Source organism: Macrotis lagotis, chromosome 6 (genome assembly GCF_037893015.1).
Source record: "Macrotis lagotis isolate mMagLag1 chromosome 6, bilby.v1.9.chrom.fasta, whole genome shotgun sequence".
NCBI classification, from domain to species: Eukaryota; Metazoa; Chordata; class Mammalia; order Peramelemorphia; family Peramelidae; genus Macrotis; species Macrotis lagotis.
The window spans coordinates 196,977,223-197,001,315 of NC_133663.1; the positions used below are offsets into that span (position 1 = coordinate 196,977,223).

General features: G+C 36.8%; 1 protein-coding gene across 2 annotated transcripts in view; it reads right to left on the reverse strand.

The window, feature by feature from the left end:
* Positions 1 to 23,627, reverse strand: part of IL18R1 (interleukin 18 receptor 1) — a 67,196-nt gene extending 43,569 nt beyond the window's left edge. For both annotated transcript variants that reach the window (XM_074192213.1, XM_074192212.1), the window contains exons 1-3: positions 23,142 to 23,627; positions 18,825 to 18,902; positions 13,550 to 13,790 (exon numbers count right to left, since the gene is read on the reverse strand). In XM_074192213.1, coding sequence (XP_074048314.1) covers positions 13,550 to 13,790; positions 18,825 to 18,882 — 299 coding nt within the window. In that variant the 5' untranslated portion in view covers positions 18,883 to 18,902; positions 23,142 to 23,627. The remainder of the gene's footprint in view (positions 1 to 13,549; positions 13,791 to 18,824; positions 18,903 to 23,141) is intronic.
* Positions 23,628 to 24,093: the final 466 nt, after the last annotated feature.

A 24,093-nucleotide genomic window follows, 5' to 3' on the forward strand; every position in this document is an offset into this window, starting at 1 on the left:
ATTATGAATTACAAAATAAATTATTTTAATTATATTAAAAATTACATTAAAATTTTTGCATGAATAAAACCAAAGTTGCCAAGATTAGAAGGAAAACAGAAAGCTGGGAAACAATTTTCATAGCTAGGGTTTCTGATAAAGATCTTACTTCTAAAATATATAGAGAGAATTGAATCAAATTTATAAGGTTATATGTCCTTCCCCAATTGATAAATGTGAAAGGATATGAACATGCAATTTTCAAACAAAGACATTAAAGCTATATATAATCATATGAAAAATGCTCCAAATACTTATTGTTTAGAGATATGCAAATTAAAACAACTATGAGGTAAAACCTCACACCTATCAGATTGGCTAAGATGATAAAAAGGGAAAACATCAATGTTGAGGAGGTTGTGGGAGTACTGGGACATTAATGCATTGTTGGTGGAGTTGTGAACTGGTCCAACAAGTCTGGAGAGCATATGGAACTATACCCAAAGAACAATAACACTGATCATACCCTTTGACCCAGTAATGCAATACTAGGCCTATATCCAGAAGAAATCATAAAAAATGGAATAAGTCTCACATGTTCCAAAATATTCATAGAAACTCTTTTTGTGTGTGGGGGGGGCAGAGCCAAGATGGTGGTGTGAAGGCAGCATTTCCCAGGAACTCCCTCCCCGCAAACTCTAAAAAGACAAATAAATGATGACTCTAGTCAAAATTTAGAGGGGCAGAACCCACAGAAAGACTGAGTGATACATTTTCCCAGTTCAAGATAACTTAGAAGTTCCACAGGAAAGGTGTGTTTAACCAGGACCAGAGGTTGGAAAAAAGCCACCACCACAGCCCAGTCCAGCCCAGAGATCATCGGCAACAGCTTGAAGGGGCAGTGAGAGAACTCTGCTACACCAAAATGAGTGTGGAGTGAGGAGTACAAGCCGCAGAATCTGCAGCGAGAATCTGGAGGAAAGCAGCCTGTACCCCCAGAGATGGTAAGGGAAGTCTGCAGAGATTTCTCTGCTCTCCCTGGGGTAGGATTCTGCTGCTTGCCTACACTCAGCTCCAGGTTGCAGTTTGGGCTTCCATACTAAGACAGCAGGATTCCTACTTATAGCCCCAGGGCAGAGGGAAATGGGGGGGGGGGCATCTGCTTATCAAAGCACAGGCAAGAGAGCATTAAGACCTTGGAGGAATAATGGTCCCAGTGGGGTGTCCCCCCACCAAAAACAAACCCCAAAGCCTTGGAAGTGCTGTAAAATAGTCTAGGGCTGAGGAAATGAAAAAAGAACAGAAAAAGCAGAATCTGACCATAGAGAATTACTTCAGTCCCATGGAAGATCAAAACACATACTCAGATGGTGACAAAATTGAAGCTTCTGTATCTGAAACCTCCAAGAGAAATACAAAATGGGCTCAGACTATGAATGAGCTAAAAAAAAAAAAAAAAACTTTGAAAAGCAATTAAAGGAGATGGAGGAAAAATTGGGAGAAATGAGAGCAATGCAGAAAAATCATGAAAACCAAATCAAAAGCTTGGTGAAACATTACAAAAAAAATTAAAGAAAATAATATGTTAAAAACCAGTTTAGGCCTAATGGAAAAAGCAAAACAAAAGGCAAATTAGAAGAATGCCTTAAAAAAAGCAGAATTGGCCAAATGGAAAAGGAAATAAAAAAGCTTTCTGAAGAGAATTCATTCAAATGCAAAATGGAACTAGAGGAAGCTGATGACTTTGCAAGAAAGCAGGAAGAAATAAAACTCTACTGAAAAAAACAAACAAAAATTAGAAGAAAATGTGAAATATCTCATTGGAAAAACAACCGACCTCGAAAACAGGTCCATAAGAAATAATTTAAAAATTATTGGGCTATCTGAAAGTCATGACCAGGAGAAGAGCCTAGACTTCATTTTTCAAGAAATAATATAGCATAATTACCCTGAGATCCTAGAAGCAGAGGGTAAAATAGAAATCGAGAGAATTCACCAGACACCTCCTGGAAGAGATCCCCAAAGAAAAACTTCCAGGAATATTATAGCCAAATTCCAAAACTCCCAAATGAAAGAGAAAATTCTACTGCCAGAATCAAACAATTCAACTACCAAGGCTCCCATAGTCAGGATTACACAAGATCTGGCAGCATCTACATTAAAGGCTTGTAGGCATTGGAATATGATATTCTGGAAGGAAAAAGACCTTGGTTTACAACCGAGAATCAACTACCCAGCAAAACTGAACATCCTCTTTCAGGGGAAAAGATAGACTTTCAATAAAGCAGGGGACTTTCAACCTTTCCTACCGAGATGACCAGAGCTGAACAAAATGTTTGATTTCCAAGTGCAGCACTCTGGTAAACCATAGAGGGAGTGGACAAGAGGGACTAACTATGAGGAACTTAATGATATTGAACTGTTTGTATTCCTGCATGGGAAGAAGAAATTGATAACTCATATGAATTTTCTCATTTATAAGAGCTGTTAGAAGGAGCATATATAGACAGAACATAGGAAGGAGTGGAAAATAATGGTATACTATAGTAAAAAAGATGGAGTCAATGGGTGATAAAGGAAAGTACTGGGTGGAAGGAAAAGGAGATGAAGAAGAAGCTAAGAAATTTCACATAAGAGTCAAGAAAAAGCTTTTTCAATGGTGTGGAAAGGGGGAAGGCAAGGGGGAATGAGAATTGAACTCATCAGGAATGGCTGAGAGAGGAAATAATATATACACTTAATAGGGTGAGGAAATTAATCTTACCTGAGAGAAAAATAAGAAGAAAGGGACAAGATAAGGGGGAAGGTGGGGTGGGGAATAGGTGATAGAAGAGAGGGAAAATCAAGGGAGAAAGTACTTAGATGCAACACATTTTTGGACAGGGCCAGGATGAAAGGAGAGAGAGAGAATAGAATAAATGAGAGTGGGGGAGAAATAGAGTGGAGGTACAGTTAGCAATAGCAACTATGGGAAAAATATTGAAGCAACTTCTCTGGTGGACTTATGATAAAGAAAACAATTCACCCCAGAGACAGAGCCATTGAAATCTGAACACAGAGTGAAGTAATTTTTTTTATTTCTCTTCTTCTCTCTCTATTTTTGAGGTTTCTCATCTTCTTGGGTGGGGGGCAGATGGTTTATGTTTATGTTTATTCTTATAATTACTCTTGTAGCACATTCAATTTACATCAATGTATGGCGTGAAAACAATGTAGAGACTATCAGACAGCCTTCTGAGCAGAGGGGAGGGGGGAATTGTAGAATTCAGAGCCTTGCAAAAAATGATGGGCACATATTACTATTATATATAATTGGAAAACAAATAAAATGTTAAAAAAAATTTAAAAATCAAGCAAAAAAAAAAAGAAACACTTTTTGTAGTGACAAAGAATGGGAAATGGAGAAGATGCCCATCAATTGGGAAAGGCTGAACAAGATATGGTACATGAATACTATAGAATATTATTGTTCTATAAGAAACCATAAATGGTCAGACTCTAGAGAAGCATGGCATGATTTACAGGATCTGATATTGAATGAAGGGAGCAGAACCAAGAGAACAGTGTACACATTAATAACAACATTGTAAGTTGATCAACTTTGATAAATGAAGCTCCTTTTAGCAATTCAAAGAGCCAGGACAACCCTGAGAGACCTGTTATGGACACTGCTATCCACCTCCAGATGAAGAAAACAAAACAAAACAACAAAAAACTACAGATTCTAAATGTACACTATGTTCACTTTTTAAAATTTTCTCATATGTTTTCCTTTCTATCTCATGGTTTTTCTTTCTTTTCCCTTAGTCCTAATTCATTATAAGGAAAGTAACTAATATGTAAACATGTTAAATAGAATGTATATGTACAAAATTTACTAAACTGCTGCTGAGGGGAGAGGGGGTACAAAGGTAGGGTGGAAGGAAATTATATACCTTATAAATATGCATGTGGATGAATGTTGGAAAATTTTCATAGCATGTATTTGAAAAATAAAATAAAATATCATTTAGAAACAACAACAACAAAAAAGGACAAGATAGAAGACAGAAGAGAAAAAGAAGGCATAGCCTCATTCCTATAAGGTCAAATGGGTCACTCACAGGCAAGGAAGAATGAAGTAATAATACAATGCAGGAAAAGTCTTGAAGGCCACACATAAGAATCTGGAATTAACTTAAAAGACCAAAAACAAACAACAAACATCAAGCTTGTTTAGTTAGAAAATGTTTAGAGTTGTGCTTAAGAATTAATAATAGTTAATATTTAAATAAGACTTTTAAAGTTTGTAATACAACAATTTATATGTATAATCTCATTTAATTTTACCCTGTGAGGTAAGTACCATTATTATTCATTCCCACTTTGCAGCTGAAAAATGACTTCAGTAGAATCATACAGCTCAACCTGAATTGAACAGATGTTTTCTTGAGTCCAAGTTCAGCACACCAACTCCTCTACAAATAAGGTACAGATGAAAAATTGTCCACCCATAATGATGAACAAACCAAATTGGGAAGATGCAATGACTCTCTTGGAGTAAAGGAAGAAGATTCCAGGCTGAGAAGTAATCAAAAGTCACTGAAATCTTGAATAATTTACTTGCATCTACTTCTAAATAACTTTTGAATATTTCATTTGAAAAGCAAATAACAAACCTACCTTTGAAGAGTTAAAGCTGGCATTATTGAGAACATTCACTTTCATTCTGTTTATAACTTATGAATTTCTATTAATATGTTTCCTCTCCCATTATAAAATGAGAGAAGAGATGGTTTTTGCTATTTCTTTTTTTAACCCCAAAAGATTACAAGAACTTCTTGAGTCATTGCTATATTTTTTAACTCTTTCCCTTAATGTCTTTTTTATGTTTTTATGTTTATAGTAGAATGTAAGCTTGGCAAGAGCAAGAATTCTTTTTTATAATTCTAGCACCTGACATAGTGATTTGTGTTTAGTGATGTTTGTCCCTCATTCTCAAAAAAGACATTAGGGTAGTTGATGAGTTGGATTTGGGTGAGGGGATGCTGTGCTAAGTCACCAGTCTCACTTTGCCTTCCAGAGCAGTGGCCAGATATGAATTAGGACAACTAGAGAAGGCCCTGAAAAATGAGGTAATTGTCCAAGGTCACATAACTAGTAAGTGTCCAGTGTCTGAGGTTTGATTTGAACTCTGTTCCTCCTGAATCCAAAGTCAGTGCTCTATTCACTGTACCATTTGGCTTCCTCTTGTGATCTTTGTGCTTAGTAAATAGTAATTGAATAGACATCTATCCCTTGCATCTCAAACTCAACATAATAAATGATGATGATTAATTCATCATTTTTCTCTTTCAACTCGTTCTTCTTTCTAGCATCTGTTTCTGTCAATGGCATCTTAGGATAAGAGAATCATAGATCTAAAGCTGAAAGTAACTTTGGAGACTACCTAGTTCAATTCCAATCGTTTTAGAGATAAGAAAATGAAGGAAAATATTAAGTGACTTACTTACAGTCTCATAGGTACGTAGTGGGCATTATTTACCTAAAATTTTCTCTCCTTCTCCCAAGTACTTCCAATTAGTAAGTTACCAAGTCCTATTAATTCTATCACCAAATTTATTTTTTCAAATTTGTCCACTCCTCACCATTCCCAGGCACCTCCCTAATTCAGACTGTGATTACCTAAATTTTACAAGATAATTAGTTTCACTGCCTTCAGCCTCTCCCCATTCCAATCCTTCCTACACAGAAAAGTAAGATTAACGTTTCTAATGCACAGGTCTAAAATGTATTATTATGTTGCCCAACAAACTCTAGTTTTTCCCCCATTGTCTAATAAATAAGTGAACACTTTAGTCAGATATCAAAGCTCTACATGATCTAATTCTAAACTACCTTTTTAACTTTATATCCTATAATCCTTACTCATATATTATACTAGAGCTTCTGAAGCATCCTGCTTCACTCATGCTTTCCCATCTCTTCATTGGTTCATTCTATTCTTTCCTTATGGGCAGCTAGTTGTACCAGTGGATAGTGTGCCAGATATGAAGTTAAGAAGATTCATCTTCCTAAGTTCAAATCTGACCTCAGACACTTTTTATATGTGTGATATTGGGCAAGTCACTTAACCCTATTTGCCTCAGTTTCCTCAACTGTAAAAATAAACTGAAAAATAAAATGGAAAACCACTCTAGTGTCTCAGTCAAGAAAACTCCAAATGAGATCACAAAAAGTTGGACAAAACTGAAATGACTGAACAATATTCTTTCCTTATACTTGGCTCATGGTTCTATCTTTGTTGAAATCATTCAAGTCTCAGTTACAAAGCATCTCTTTCATTAAGTCTTCTCCGAATCCCCAAACAACTGTGATATCTCCCTCATCTATACATTAGCCCCTTTTAAACCGATTTGTACTATAGATGAGTTTAATGTTGGGAATTTTGAATTTTAGGTACAAACAAGTCACTCAGAGATGTACAGAATGCAAATAGAAATGATAAAATGAACAAAGAGGCTAGACCTAAAGTTAAAATTTTGGGAATCAGGAAAAAAGAGAAAGAGGAGAGTAGATGGCAGAGAAAATCCTTTTAGGGCAGTGACACTGGAAGGTAGCACAATACATTGGAAAAAACTTTGGACCGGGAATCAAGGCACTTGAGCCTCTGCTAACTTCTTAGATGAGTTAGACAACTCATGTATAAAATGAATTGGAGAAGGAAATAGCAAATCACTCTAGTATTTTTGCCAAGACAGTATCCTTTGCCAAACGGAGTTTCAAATAGTCAGAAACAACTAAACAAACAAGCAAAATTCAGTAAAATGGGTTGTTCAATCAATCCTGGTAGCAGCTTTCCCTTATATAAAGAACTGTCCTTTGGAATAGGGATTAACTTTGTTTTGTTTGTCCCCTTCAAACAGAACTGAAAGCAATGGACTGGAAATTAAAAGAAAGAAAAAGAGGCAAATTAAAGCAAACCTGTCCTCAAATAACTTATGTTCCATAGGAAGAGACATGTAGAAACAGCATGGTTTAATGAATAGAGTACTGGCCTAAAGATCTGGACTGAAGGTCAGCAAGAACTGGATTCAAATCCTGATTCAGACAGTTAATAGTTATGTGATCCTATGTAGTCATCACTCAATTGCTCTGTGCCTCAGTTTCCTCATGAATGTAATGAAGGAATTGAATATCTTGACTTTGTGTATATGTATACATGCACAGGCATTATATGCACATACATTTATTTTGTACACATATATGGACATATATTGTGAATAGTGAATTTTGCCCTTTAAAATATATATTTGCATATATATATTCATATATTATATATATATGTATATATGACTTACTTTAATGGACCTTTAAGAACAGAATTGGGCAAAGTCACCTTTTAATCAGATCAAATAAGCAATAACAACAGATGAACTTTGTCTTTAAGAAAACCTCAATTGTAAAAAGAGAACCTAGTCCTTAAGAACAGATACAAAGTTGAATGTTAAAAAAGTCAGCTTAAGAAACAAAGGTTTGCATGCTTGTCTTCAAAATCCCAACAAGATAGAACCTAAGGTTAGGAAGGGGAGGGGTCCCCATGCTTTGTGAAGATCTTTAGCATAGAGTGGTCCTTTTTCTGGAATGTCAGATATCTAGTTCTACCCAATTCTGAGTTGTCCTCCATGCCATCATAAGTTGCCCCCACCCATCCTGAGTTGCCCCTGCCTCATCCTAAATTGGAGACCATTCCTTTCTTTGAAGCCAGAATGGATTTTCAGTGAGTCAAATTATAGTAAAAACTATAAAAACCCCTTAAGTCCATTTTGGGGTTTGGATCTCTAGTGAGACCCTTCCATTCATGCCTACATAACCAGAGAACTTAGAGAAATATTAATTAATAAATGTGTATGTTAACTCCATTTTGCTCTTTCTTATGACCAAACTCTGGAGGTTAATGTTTGTCCCATATTAGGACAAACACTGATGGTTAACACGAATTTAAAATTATTATTATTTTTAAGGACATAAACTCTGTGTGGAGCTCTTTTCAATATAAACTCCTTCCGCACCTCCACCTAGTGTCATTCAAAACTCATCATAAGAACCACCATAAGATGCCTCTCCCTAAAATAGAGACAATTGAGTGAGAGCTGACAGAACCTGACCTGATTTACATTTCCAGGTCAGTCAATTGCCTGGGGCTGACCAGACAAAGTCCTGCCAGTCTCAGATTACTCTGCAAACCTCCCAAACTCTCCCTTCCTGAGAGTCCCAAGCTTTCTTTATGGATTTTTTGTTTGTTATGCAAAACAAGTTATCTTGTGAAACAGAGTGATACCTAACCCCTCCCACCTGCCATCTAGTCATTCTCTCTGCCTTTAAATCCTATATAAAACCTGCTCCAGTTCCACCCAGCTGTACCCCAGCATTTGTTGTCTGGTATCCCAAGCTGCAACTCACTTGTCCCAATTAAAGACCTCCTTTTTGTTGTATTGACTGTTTCCATTAAAATTCTGACTGACAATCTCATATGCTAGTATGATTACCAGGTTTTTTTGCATACACTCACAGGGTCATCTGTGTATGTATGTGTGTGTGTGTGTGTGTGTATGTGTATTTTGCATACCTGTATTTGTATATCAATATATATGTATTGATAAATAAATACATTTTGATGAATCTCCTGAATTGATTTTTGAATGATACTAGGGATTCTAAAAAGAAGCGAGAAAGGAATACATTCCAAGCATGGCCAACAATCCTGTATGAAGCAGGATGATGGGAAATGTACAGTGAAGAGCAAAATGATCAGTTTGATTAGACCCTAAAGTGTGTGAAGAAGAGAAATATATAATGATACTCAAAAAGTATTTTGGAGCCATACTGTGAAAAGTTTTAAATAGCAAAAAGAGGAGATTCATTCTATCTTAGAGAAAAAAGGAGGATCACTGGAGTTTACTGAACAGGTCAGACTTGTGTCTCGAAAAAAAATCAATTTGACAGTTGTATAGAAGATATCTTGGAGAAGAGACAGACTTGAGACCAGAAGATCAATTAGGATGCCCTTTCAATAGATGGTGTAAGAGCTTAAACTAGGGTGCTGGCTATCCTAGAAGACAGAAGAGAGATAAATAGGATAGATGTTGGGTAGGTAGACTGGATAAGGCTTCACAACTGATTGGCTATATGGGGTCAGGGACCTATCTGCCAGTTATCAACTGTAACTATACTTTACCACCACCATCACCCCTTTTTCCCCACCCCTCCAAGCCATCAACCTCCTGCTATAGTATGGGTCAAGACTAAACACTTCATGTTTTTATTTTAAAGCCTTTCTGTTCTACACCACTTATCTTGTCCTGTTGCTCAGTTCATTCACCTCCATAATTCCTTTCATACCTCACACCTTCACCTAATCAATCCATTTTATCTTCAAACCTGCTCCTCAACTGCACCCTGATCCTGGATCACTCTCCCTGCCCCTATAATCTCCTTTTCTTCATCCAGTACCTACTAAAATCCTACTAAAACTGAAACATTTCCTCAATAAATTGAGAAAGTTTATATTCTTGATTGCATTAATTAAAGAATTAAACTCTCAGGACCTCTCTCTCTATCAACTACTATGTGGTATGGCACTTTCTCCTTTGTTTTCACAATGTCTATTTATTAAGTTAAAGCTTGTAATTACCCAATAAGGCTTGAGGTGAAGAAATGGGAGTGGTTTCCTTTATCTTTTTCCTGACTCCTCTAAGTACCTCTCCCTCTCTTCTCCACACCCTTCTCCACTCCCACCAGCAAAAGTAGGGAACAGGGAGGAAATTAATTATGGACAAATGAATCCAAGGTAGTTTTTCCAGAGTTGCTCTTCTCCTACTCAGAAATTCTATAGTAATACTTTGATAAAACAGTACAGTAATAAGAACTACAAAAAAATGTTCATACCAAACAGAACCTCCAAGTCTCCACTGTTGTCAATTTTAATAGCTGGAAAGAAATTAGTGTCTAATGATAGGGAATATTGAAAAAAGATGTTGAGATATGTGGTGATTTTATAAAAAGACTATGGTGCATGAATTTATGATGGAATATTCTAGAATTCTAAGAAATTATGAGAGGCAGTATTACACAGTGGATAGTAAGTCAGTTTGGGAGTAAAGAAGACATAGGTTCAAATCCTGATAAACAATAACTATATGATTACATGCAAGTCACAATTAGTCAGGACCCCAAGAAACTTTATAAAGAACAGAAGAGTTGCTAATATGTAGTTGTTGCTGTTTTTTTTGGGGGGGGGGGGATTTTCCATAACTTCCGATTTGGATTTCCTGAAATGATAATGGTTATAGCAGAAAAAGAAAGAAGGAAAAATAAAAGAAGGAAGGGAAGAAGAAAGGAAGAGAGAAGAGAGGAGAGACAAATAGAGAAAAATGAGGAACAAAGAGAGGTACATCAAAAAAGGAAACAGGGAAGGAAGAAAAGGAAAGGAAAGGAAGAAAACAGGGTATGAAGAAGGAAGCAAAGAGGAAGAAAAGAAGAAGAAAGAAAGGGAGAAAGGAGAGAATGAATAAGGGAAAAAAGGAAGAACAAATATGAATAATTCAAAAAATGTAGATAGACATATGAACTGAAACAGTTTGGAGAAAGCAGAACAATATACACACTCATTAAAACTATCCCTCACTCCATATCTAGAGCACTGAGGAAGCAAGAAATGGTGAAAAAGGGTTCCCAGTTGTCACTCTACAGATGAGATGATGATCCAGAAGATCCATTTCTTAGACTGAAATGAAAGTGATTTCTTCCTTCTTGATTCTGGACACTGGGGATACAAGTCAAGTTAAGTCAACAAGCATTTATTGTATTAAATGTCCCAGGACATTTAAAATACAAATACATGAGTATGACAGATCCACAAGGAATTTTATTCTTTTTTATTTTTTTAATCATTAATATACACATTTATTTATTTATTTATTTTTAGTGGGGGTTGCAAGACAAATGGAGTTAAGTGGTTTGTCCAAGGCCACACTTATTTATTTATTTGCATACATTTATTCTCTCCTTCCCACTTTCCCTCCTCTCAATTAACCAAAAAATAAATAAATAAAAATAGAACCCTCATAACAAATATACATAGTCTAGCAAAGCATATTCCTACATTAGCCATCTCTCAAAATATATGCCTTTTAAGTTCATTATCTCATTAATAAGAGACAGATTGAAAAATTGTATTCTAATGGAGCAAGATAATGTACAAAGAGAGCTGAGAGGCTAGGGGTAGTAGAGTCAGAGAGGAGTGAAAAAGCAAGAGTGTCTGGCCTGAGATGTAAAAACAAAAATGTAAATAGTCCCTGTCCTTTGAGAGTTTACATTCTACTGTGAGAAGCAACATATAAACAGCTAAAGGAAGAAAAATGGCTTTTTGTTGTTTTTTTTTTTGTTTTGTTTTTTAGTGAAGACTGTGTATTGGGTTATTTTGAGGGAAGTGCTTAGAGGAAGATTGGGAAAGGCATAGGTGGAGGCACTGATATTAACATATTTGAAAGGAAGAAGGCAAAACAAACACGTGAGCAGAAGCTGGAGAGCACATACACACACACACACACACACACACACACAAACATACACACCTCAATCATAGGGTCACACCCATGAAATTAGATCTGCCCTAATAGTGCAAGAATGAATTCAATCTCTGTCAATACTACTAGGAAACCATAGTTATATGTCTTTTATTTGGAGAGTAAATCTATTCAACTGGAGGCAGCTTAATCAGAATTCCTTGCAGTGACAATCAGTTACCATAAATTCCAGAGAATAATTTCCTAAAATTTCATATATTGTACAATTAAACTTTCATTTTAGGTCACAAAGACTTGTTCCCACTTACACAACACAAATCTGTTTAACCTGAATTTTAGGCAATAGTAAAATTTCATATGTTAATGATGGATAAGGTTAGATGAGAGAAACATTCATTATTTGACTTATGCATTTCATTGTTTGGAATAATAAAAAATAAGACTCCCATGAAGTGAGGAACACAATGATAAACTTGAATAACAACAATAAAAAAAGTGATCTTGAGAATAAATGTGACTGTGTTTTATTTCATCTTTATATTGGAAAAGTGGAATGTTGGAAGATCAGGAAGTTTTCAGACAAGGGAATTACAAAAGTCAAGATAATGGATTTAAATACAATTATGGGTGAAACTGATATGACTGTGTCTATTGATTAACTGAGTATAAGACACCAGAGTTAGAAAGGTTAATGGACTAAGAGATTAAAAGCTGTTTCAGGGGTCATCAAGGCATACTGAAGTTCCCAAGGATGAAGGTAAGGTTTAAGTGGAAAGGAAGATTGTGCAAGAAAAAAAAGATGATCTGGAGTCTGATAAAGAGTAATAGATGATATAGATAGAGTGAATCTCAGAAGAGAAGTTGTTGAGAAATGGAAGAAAAAGGATGATCTGGAAGTGGCATTGAGAAACAAAAACCTTATCTGTCCATTGTCCTGTGTGCATGAGGAAAAAAAAAAGCATTAAATAAGAAGACAATGGCCAAGTAGGCAATGTGCTCTGGAAACAGGAAAGCTTTCCTTATTATAAAATTCAGGAAAAATACGTGAGAGGGAGAAATCTGGAGAAAAGGGATGTTTGGTAACAATAGAATGAGAATTCCAGGTGGCACAATGGAAGACCATGGCAAAGGATAAAAAAGAGGAGGTTCAGACTGGAGCTGGATAGAGATGAGAAAGCATAAAATAGTAGGAAAAGTAACTTTTCTCCTCAGCAAATAGCAATTCTGAATCACAGGTTTATGACAGAGAAGGAAGTTGATTAATTTAGTAATAAATAATATGTCAAAAAGTAACATGAAAACTATGATATTTGAGTTTGGGAGAATAAATGGCTCAAGGTGTAGGATATAAGCCCAATTTTTTAGATTTAATTTAAAAAGGACAATAGTGTTCTCCCTTAGGCTTGATATGTCATAAAGTTTCCTAAAATACTAGAAAGACTATTAAACTTAGAATCAGAACACTGCGATTTGAATTCTCACTTAAGAGTCATGGTGCATATACTTCTCTCTACTTTTAAAATGTTTTTTCTCCTCCACTTATTGTCCTTAAGGGAAAAAAATAGAGTCATAATCTTTGTAGAAAACTAGTTGAGTAAAACAAAAACTAGATGATCAGTTGGATATATATTGATGAGCTTTCTATTTAGAGAAACATAATGAAATAGAAGGACCTCTGGATATGGAATCAGAGAATGGGAATAATTGGATTAAATTCTAATTTATTTAAGATTTTGTGACCTTGGATGTTATAATGCCTAATGTCTATTATAGTTGTAAATTTCTCACCTTATCATACTATGAACTGAAAGGTCTTTTAAGTTCAGATTCTATAGAACCATAGTTTCATTAACACATGTTTAACATGTTCATTAACATACTTGTAACTAACAAATATTTGTTAAATCACACTGAATATTTTTACACTTTCGTATATACTCAATCTTTACTAATAAACTTAAATTAATATTAAATTAATCAAAATAAAAGAATAAATTACTTACCCTACTGCACAAGAGTATATTCCTTTATCAATCATTTCAATTGGCCAAAATTCTATAGCATCATCATTAAAAATGATTCTCCCATTTGAATGCAGAGTCATTGTTCTGTTTGATCCATAGCGTTTTGTCCACCTGATAGAAGAGTTTCTATGATGATGATGATGATCATAAGGCAGACAGCATTTCAAGTGATAAGGTTCACCTTCAAGTACAGTGATGTGATCTCGGTAAACACAGGAATCTTAACAAGAAAAGTAGAGTTAAAGAGGAAATATGACTAAAAAGTACAATATTAACTTTTAAATAAACTAAATAACTAAAAACAATCAGGTATTACAAAAATTACATTAGTTAAACAAAACAATTCCAGAAGGCAGGGCTATTTTTAGAGATATTCAGAGATACTCTTGGGATGCCTGGCCTCCCATAAATTGGATAAAGTAACTATCCCCTTCTCTGCCCTCCCTGCCCCCCAAGTATTCTAATGTAGCTAAAATCAGGTTAAAATAAGCATCAAAGATCAACTTAAAAATAAGTCTCAAAAGGGCAATATACAGTCATCCGGGTTTATCATACAAGATCATAAGATTATGGACTCATTTCGTCCAAACCTTCATGTTATAGATGAAGAAACCAAGGTAGTAAATTTAAGTGACATTCTCAAATCACAAAAGTCATAAAGGGCTGAGTGAAGATTGATCTTTCTTCTTAGCTTTTGAAAGAGGGAAGAATCAACACTGGAAGAACATTCCTACCCACTTTGTTTTGTTGTTAGAGTGCAACCAGAGTAATTACCAGCAGTCATCTGGTTACTAAACTTCTTCCCTATAGTCACCACAATTCTAAACCAGGCACAGAGAAAGTTAAGAGTATATCGACATGAATGAGTGTATATACATATATATGTATATATACATATATATGTATATATATACATATGTGTGTGTGTGTGTGTGTGTGTGTGTGTGTGTGTGTATGTATTAGAGGGTGGGGAGGATTATGTAACTGAAAGCATGAATTATCCCTTCTAAATAAATTAACTACTCCATTACTTCTGTCCATTCCTGTAGATATTAAACAATTCATTTTATGAAAATGTGCTCTTTATATCCTCCAATGACACTCTTAACCTATCTTTTGTCACCTGTCCTTGCTATGACTTCCATCTTTTGAGTATATAACCTTTTTTTCAGTTCAGGTTAAAAAACAAGGGCTCCCTCAAATGCTAAAAATACAAAATTAGCTTAAAACTGTTCATTAAGACTTTGGGGATATCCTGTATACCTCTCCCTTACCTGAAACTGCTCTATTCTCTCTACTACAGTCTTCCTCTTGGAAGTCTAGTTTTTACTTTGAAAACTGATCAAAACCTATTAGCAGAAAGGGTAGAAATTTCCTGTCTGAATCTTGCAGATTGATGGGAGACCAATATCTCAGTCTGAGGTTTTTCAAGACGGTATTCTATGCATCCTGTAGCCCCATCTGCCCTATTTATTCAGAGGTTTTGACTGTTTGTCCCAGATCATAGCTTTCTAGGATTGAAAAAGTCTTTAATTATCACAAGGAGTTACAGAGAGTACAGAAAAGTAAAAGCTGAGTAATTAGTAATGTTATAATAAACTAAGTAATAAATAAAGTTAAAATAAACTAGTACATTCCTTCTTTGTGATTAAGGAATGCCTGCCATCAAAACTCTAAGGCATCAACTAACCATGGTTGATTAGTTACCTAAAAACAGGGGCTGTACATTGAAGATACTACTTACCAATACTCCTAAACATTCAATTCCAAGGAAAGGGGTATTCTAATATTCATTCTAATAAAAGCATGAACAAAGTGTCTTCTAATTGCATCCTAATTATATCATCAACTTAATTGCTTGTGAAAGTCTGTTCATTTGATAGCTGTACCAAAACAGACTGTTAAATAGAAAGTAAATGCTCCGGAGTGGGGGTCGGAGCCAAGATGGCGACATGAAGGGATCGAGTCTTAGGAGCTCTCCGATAAAAACTCATAAACTAAGGACTCTAACTAAACTTTTGAGAGACAGAACCCACAAAGGGACCCAGTGAGGCAGTTCTCCTACTCAAGGTAACCTGGAAAAGAGCAGAAAGGCTCTGCTCCCTGGGGCTGGAGGGGCGGCCCACCAGAGGGGTGGCCCGCCAGAGCCAAGGAACTTCAGCCTCCCAGAGGCAGCCCCAGGGTGCTGGGGGCCGCAGCTCACAGCAGCGGGGGAGTCTCCTGGGCTGCACCCCGGGGAGCACCGGCATGGAGTGGGGGAGCAGCGGGAGACCTCTGCCAGGGTGAGCACGTGGAGCCCAGGCCTCAGGGCAGACAGCCAGCAGCCTGGTCTTTCTGCAGCCCAGATCCAGGAAACAGAAGCAGGAGGAGCCCTTAAGCAGGAGCCCCTAGGGCATGAGCCTATTGAGCTGAGGGAGGGGAGTGAAGAGAGAGAGATTGCAGAGCTCTGTCCTCTGCCTCTGGAACAGGACTCTGGAGCTCTGACCACATTCAGATCCTGATCGCAGTCTAGTCCCTCCCATAGAACAACAGGCCACCCCCCCCACCTCGGCCCCGTGGCAGAGGGGGGCGCTTATGGTCATTCACAGACCAGGAGGGAGGACAGAACCTCACACACTGAGACCCTTGTGGGAGTGCACCAAAAGCTCAGGAAGCACCCAAAAAAACAGGCTTAGGCTGGGAAAATGAACAAGCAAAGAAATAAGAGGAAGACCATTGAGAAATATTTTGCAAATGAGCCCAAGAAGGATCAAAATGCTCAGTCTGAAGATGAGGAAGCACAAGCTCCTGCATCTAAAGACTCCAAGAAAAACAGAAATTGGGCTCAGGCTATGAGAGAGCTCAAAAAAGACTTTGAAAATCAAATGGGGGAGTTAGAAGAAAAACTGGGAAAAGAAAGGAGAGAGATGCAGGAAAAACATGAAAATGAAGTCAGCAGCTTAGTCAAGGAAATCCAAAAAAAATGCTGAAGAAAATAGCATGCTAAAAAACAGCTTAGGTCAAATGGATAAAACAGTTCAAAAAGTTATTGAGGAGAAGAATGCTTTAAAAAGCAAAATTGGCCAGATGGAAAAAGAGATAAGAAAACTCTCTGAGGAGAATAAATCCTTCAGACAAAGAATAGAATTCAGGGAGATTGATGAATTTACCAGAAATCAGGAATCAATACTTCAAAACCAAAAAAATGAAAAATTAGAAGAAAATGTGAAATATCTCATTGAAAAAACAACTGATATGGAAAACAGACTTAGGAAAGATAATTTAAAAATTATTGGAATACCTGAAAGTCATGATTAGGAAAAGAGCCTTGACATCATTTTCAAAGAATTACTACAGGAAAATTGCCCTGATATTCTAGAAACAGAGGGCAAAATAGAAATGGAGAGAATCCACCGATCCCCTCGAGAAAGAGATCCCAAAAAACCAACCCCTAGGAATATTATAGCCAAGTTCCAGAACTCCCAAGTCAAAGAGAAAATATTACAAGCAGCCAGAAGGACACAGTTCAAATATCGTGGAGCTGCAGTCAGGATCACACAAGACTTAGCAGCAGCTACATTGGAAGCTTGTAGGGCTTGGAATACAATATACCTGAAGGCAAAAGAGCTTAGAATGCAGCCAAGAATGAACTACCCAGCAAAAATGAATGTCCTCTTCCAGGGAAAAAGATGGTCTTTCAATGAACCAGGGGAATTTCAAAGGTTCCTTTTGGAATGGCCAGAGCTGAACAGAAGGTTTGATCTTCAGATACAGGACTCAGGTGAAGCATGGAGATTGGAGGAGAGGGGGGAAATATGAGGGACTTAATGAGGATGAACTGCATGTATAGAAAAATGATACTGATAATATTCATATGAACCATCTCAGTTAATAGAGCAGGTAGAGGGAGCTTTTATAGTTGAAGCACAGGAGAAAGCTGAATTCAAAGATAAAATATGGTATAAAAATGGAGTCAATAAGAAAAAAAGGGAAATGGAATGGGAGAAAGAAAAAGGAGAGGGGGAATAGTCCAAGCTATTTCACATAATAAGATTTTTTTTTATTACAATGAGCTATTGCAATGATATGGAAGGGGGAGGCAAGGGGGAACGAGGGAACCTTTGCTCTCATCAGAGATGGCTAGGAGAGGAAACAGCATATATACTCAATGGGATATAGACATCTGGAGTAAGAAGGAGGGGGGAACAGGGGGAAGGGGTGGGGATATGAATAAAGGAGGAGAGGATGGACCATGGGGGGACAGTGGTCAGATATAACACATTTTCTTTTTTTATTTCTTGCAAGGGGCTGGGATTGGATGGCCTGCCCAGGACCATAGGGCCAGGTGGATTCTGGGCCTAAGGGGTGGTATGGGGGCTCAGGGCTTCTTGGCCCTAGGACCAGGGATCTGTCTGCTGCACCACTCAGCAACCCTACAGCAGAGTCAGAGTGAAAGGAGAGAGAAAATATAGTACATGGTAGTGGAGAAATAAGAAAGGAGGGAGTTGCGATCAGCAATGGCAACATTGGAAAAATATGGAAGTAACTTTTGTGATGGACTTATCATAAAGAATGTGACCCACTCACGACAGAGTTGATGGTGTTGGAACAAAGACTCAAGCACATTTTTTGTTATTATTATTTTGGGGAGGGTGCAGGGCAAGTGGGGCTGGGTGGCCTGCCTGGGGTCACATAGCAGGGTGATCATTGGGTGTCTGGGGCCGGATTTGGACCCAGGTGCTCCTGGCTCAAGGGCCAATGCTCTGTCTGCCACCCAGCCACCCCTACTATTATTACTATTTTATTTTATTTTGGGTCTTTTTTTTTCTTCTTTTTGGTTTTTGCAGGGCAGTGGGGATCAGGTGGCTAGCATGTCACATGGCTGGGTGATTATTGGGTTTACAAGGCTGGATGTGGACTCGGGTGCTCGTGGCTCCAGGACTGGTGCTTCGTCCATTGCGCCACCTGGCCATAGCTACAATTATTACTATTATTTTTTTTTATTTTAATTTTTTTCTCCCCCCCTTTACTTTTTTGCCCAAGCAAGTCTATCTATATTCATGGGGGGAGGGGTATTTTGTTTACTTGTAAACAAGTATATTTTATTAATGTAAAGAAAAACATTTGTACAAAATGAGAATAAAAAATAAATTAAAAAAAGAAAGTAAATGCTCAAATCACTCAGGATGCAGAATAAAGAAAAACTTATAAATGGCTTATATAGATTTCAAGGAGGTAGTTTATTCTATACACATATAATGATATGAGCACTTACCTGGGGTACATTGCTGCATAAATACCAAAAGTAAAATGACCAGGACTCTCAAAGGCATTTTGGATGTTCAAGATTTTTCTACAAAAGCAAAACAACAATGGTTCAAATTGAAGATACATTAAAAAAATTTTTGACTCATTGTTCAGTCATGTCCAATTCTTTATGACCCAATTTGGGGAGAGGTACTGGAATGCTTTGCCATTTCTTTCTCCAGTTCACTTTACAGATTAGGAAACTAAGGCAAACAGTTTCTTTTGGGCTTTGCCCAATGGCACACAGTTTGGAAATGTCTGAGGTCAGTTTTGAACTCAGGAAGATGAAACTTCCTCACTCCATTATTCTATCCATTGTGCCTCCTAGCTGCCCCTTTTGACACTAGTCTATGATATTTTGAAGTTCTTCAAGAAGCACTTCTACAGAGTTCTAAACACAATAAGTAGTCAACAAAATACTTCTTAATTTGACTTTGCAATTGTCTATGCTTTCTAGATGTTTTACATGTACAGGGTGTAATTTGGACAATGTATTTTTCAGGAACATAAAGTAATGAAATGGTATAGAGGGAGATATAATTCTATTGAAAATTACCATTTCCATTCCATTCCAACAAACCCCACTCCCACCCCACCCTCCCCCAAATTTCTTCTAAGCTTACTGTAATGCTTGCTAGATCAAAAGCAAAAATGGTACTCAGACATCTTCTGTGCTTAGAATTGGCATTAGAGTATGTATGTATGTATACATATATATGTATACATATATATGTACATATACACATAACACAATTATACCAACTTGAGACTGGGAGTTTGTCATTTGCTTTAAAGGTGACTTGGAGTGAAAGAGGGATCTGCATTCTTAGCCATCAACCAGATCTTTTTTTTCAATTAGAGTCAACAGGCATTTATTAAATACCTACTACATGTCAGGCTCTGGAAGTTTTTACTTACTTTTTTAATTAAAGATTTTATTTATTTTGAGTTTTACAATTTTCCCCCCAATCTTACTTCTCTCCCTCCATCCCCCACAAAAGGCAAGTCATCAACCAGATCTTATTTTTTTTAGGTTTTTGCAAGGCAAATGGGGTTAAGTGGCTTGCCCAAGGCCACACAGCTAAGTAATTATTATTAAGTGTCTGAGACCAGATTTGAACCCAGGTACTCCTGACTCCAAGGCAGGTGCTCTATCCACTGCACCACCTAGCTGCCCCCCATCAACCAGATCTTAATTCTATTCATGGCTCTGTCATTTTCAGACAGTGGAAAGGTCTGAGGTAGGCAGTACTCAAATTAGTGATAGATTGGGAAGGAGAAAGATGACTTCTTAATTGACTTGCAAGTTTCTATATCCCTCTCTTTTCTCATGGATCCAATCACACAATTTTCCACCTGATCAAAAAACTCATTAGGTAATCAACAAGTATCTTGTAAGCACTTTCCATGTGTCAGCACTAGGCTAAGCACTGGGGCTACAGTATGGTTCTTGTCCTTAAGGAGCTCCCATTCTACTGGGGGGGGGAACTATTTAAAAGTTACATATGTATTATATATATATATATATATATATATATATATATATATATACATATATATATATATATATATACACACACACACAGTATGAATGAGAGAAATTCACAAAGGGAAGACATTAGCATGAGGTAGGTAGGGGGGAGAGGTGACAACAGGATAATCAAAGCTAACATTAATAGTGCTTACTATGCACTCTAATGCTTTACAATATTATCCCAATGACTCTGGGAGGCAGGATGTTGAAATTATCACATTGGTTGATTCCAATTCCAGCACTTTAATCAATATGACACCAATCTGCCTGAAAGAGACTTCTTGATGAAGAAGGTCTTGAAGTCTTGAAGGAAGCCAGTAGGTGGAGGTAAAAAAGAGAGACTATACTAGTCATTGAAAAGGTACCAAGCTGGAAGATGAAGTACTTGTGTGAGAAAATGTAATGTCTCTGGATAAGTGTACAGGAGGCCAGGTTTTAGAGGATTTTAAAAACTAAAATGGTAGTTTTACCTCTTCTTGCACTAATTTTAATTTAATTTTGCAAATATATGAATTTAAGGATGTGAGTTATGCCACCAAATGATTAAACAGCTAAAGGAAATACAAATCACTTAGTCAATAACATGAAGAACTTTAGCGATTTAAAAAATATCTATGGAAAGTAGCAACTACTGACTTTTTAGGTTCATTTTTAAAGAAACAAATTACAGTTCAGCTCAACATCTAGTCACACTATGATTTGGGCTTTTCCCCCACTCAAAAATGCTTTTTAAACCTCTTTATTTGAATTCATTTCAGATCTCTCATGCAGAAGAATTTCCTTTATGCTCATCTGAATACATTTGTCACAACTTTCTAAAGGCCACTGCTCCTTTTATATTTTCAAAAGATGCTATAAGATAAGGTAGCTGGAGATTATTTGGTATTTTTGATGAGTTAATTCTTACTTTCAATATGAAACCTGCTAAAAGAAAAAGGATTTTATGTATACAAATTGTCACTTGTGTACCCAATTAGATAAAAATATTTAAAATATTTGCAACACTTCTTTTAAAATGGATGGCAAATATTAGAAATGTGGAAAGGGATGGTTTTAGAGAAACATGAGAAGATACAAAATCATATAGAATGAAGTGAAATAAAAAGACTAATTGTTGTAATAATAATACCAATAAAAATACAAATAGTTTTGAAAGATGTAAGAACTCAGATTCACACAAGACCAATAAAACCAAGGGTGAAGCAAAGAAACCTCACGAGGGAGATGATATTATCAAAGTTCAGGATGAGAAATATATTTTGGACATAGCCGGTGCAGGAATTTATTTTTCTTGACTATGCATATTTATACTTACTTTTCTTTTTCTTTATTGTCCCCACAATGGGAAGATAGTAGATGAGGAGAGAAAATCAATTTTTATTCATTGAAAAAAATGAAATATAAAAAATGAAATTAATTCCAGACCAAATTCCAGACCTATTCTTTGATTATGTAATTAAGCTCTTTTTTTAAAGTCAACTTGGAAAATGCCATAGATTGACATTTTTCTTCTGAGTAAACTGGATGATATATACTGGTCAACCTACTAGAGTGAACAGGAGATCACAGAATCAATTTGTTTAGAGCTAGAAGGAACCTCAGAAACCACTGAGTTCAACTTTTTCATATTAGAGAAGATGAAACTGCTGCCAAGGTCAAACCTGTAGTATCAGAGATAAGATTTAAATCTTGTTCCTCTCATCCCAGAGCTACCATTCTTTCCAACATACCATACTCCTACAATCCTTAATGGTAAAAGCTTAAAGGGAGAAAGCTATTTTTCCTTCTATCATACTTAGAAAAGGGCATATATGCTGCTCTGCTTCTTACCTGAAACTGCACAATAATCAAATGAAAAAAATGAAAACATTGTCTCTCTAATGATTAAATGTAAAAAAAAATACATCTACACATATTTTAAGTATGTTTTGGAGGCCTCAAAAATGATATGATTACTACTAACAAAAATAAACTGTACACTTGACATGCTATGGGATGCTATCCTTTTTATTTCCTCATTGACTCCAAAGACTCAAATTTTTTCTTCTTTCACTCTACCAAAGTAATAGTAATTGATAGCATACAAATTTGCTTTTGCTTTTATTCTGGATTCACCTTTCTCCCTAAAAAGCTGCCCTTGGGGAAGATTAGGGAGGGGAAGGGAGAGATAAGAGAAGTGAAGAGGGATAAAGTCACCTGTGGCATGAAAGTCAGAATCTCTAATCAAAAAAGTTATAGCTGTGCATTTTCAGATAGAGGTAAGACAAAATAAATTAAAAATAAAGCATCCACAAGACACTTAGAAGTTAAAAAGTATCTTCCTTATGATCACAAGAAATAACTCTCATCTACAGTTGAATAATCAACTATAACTTTCCTGAGCCTGAACTCCAACAAATCCTAGCTCTAACCAGTAATCTTTTATATCAGACTCAAATGAAGAAAATTCTAGCTGTAATCTTAATATACACAACTGCACTTGATACACAACGCAACTTGATAAAGAAACTTTTTCCTAGCAGCGGGAGCGAAAGACAAAGCGGGGACCAGAAGAAATCACTCCTGATATCCTACTCCTATAAAGAAAAGACAGTTCGCTGATGAGTAGAATGAGCAGGTAGAGTGTCACTTTCACTAGTGAAGCTTTTGTCTCCATAATCCTGGGAAGCTCCTATCTTTCCAGCACAAATTCGCATCACTGATCATTCTCCCCGCAAAGGAGGGGTAAAGTAATAATGATCTTTTGCTTACCTTAAAACAGATGTCCTTGAAGGGGAGAAGAGTGTAAGGGGATGACAGTAGGTGTTTTAGAAGGATAAATAAAAGATTTGGGAATAAAAAAAAATTCAAGAAGTCATCTGTGAACCCAGAAGAGGTTGAGAAAAGCAGTCAAACTGAAAACATATGATCTTGGAGAAGTGGGGGAGGAACCGTCATAAACATAAAAGCAAATCTGAAATAAAAAAAAAGGAAGGAAAGAAAGAAGAGGGGAGGGTAACTTCTCACTGCACAAGACAGTGAAAGTTTGGTTGGGTTGCAGGCTCAGAGCCAAGGGGAGGAAAAACGTAATCCCCCAAAATGAAACTCCAGACTTAAAGGAGCTTTGGGAAAAGGTCTTTCCTGAGCTGGGAGAGGCAGAGTCGGGCTGTGAGGCGCCCTCGATCTAGCCCTCTCTTCCTCTGCTTCTCTCTGCCTGGGCACAATTGAGGAGCTCTAAGTAGCCAGCCCTGCCCACAAGCCTCGTTTGTCGAATTTCCTGCTTCTGCGTGCTAACGCTACCTTGGGCTTCCTCCCCCGCCTTGAAAAGTCGCCCCAACCCAGGTGGCTCCCCCGACCGCCGCCCTGCTCCGCAGTGGGGTGCGCCGTGATGCTCCTCCGCAGTTGCTTACCCGTATTCCCCACCTTCAGTCCAGCACAGAATGAGTAGGCAGGGTGGTGTTTAAGAATCTCTTAGAGACGACTGTTTTCACTTCTTTTTACTTAAGAGATTCTTAATTGCAGAGAGAGGAAAAAGTTTTGGTTTGGTTTTCTATTTGTTTTGTTTTGTTTTCAAAGAAAAAGTAGAGTAGTTATTGTAAAGCTAAACAGTGAAAAGAGAATGGAAGAGAACTGGGGAAGAAGTTTAACCAAGTTCAAGAGAATTTGGGGACAGACTCTTGAGTACATTGTTCTAAGAATTGTGGAAGAAACCTTCCTCTCCAGG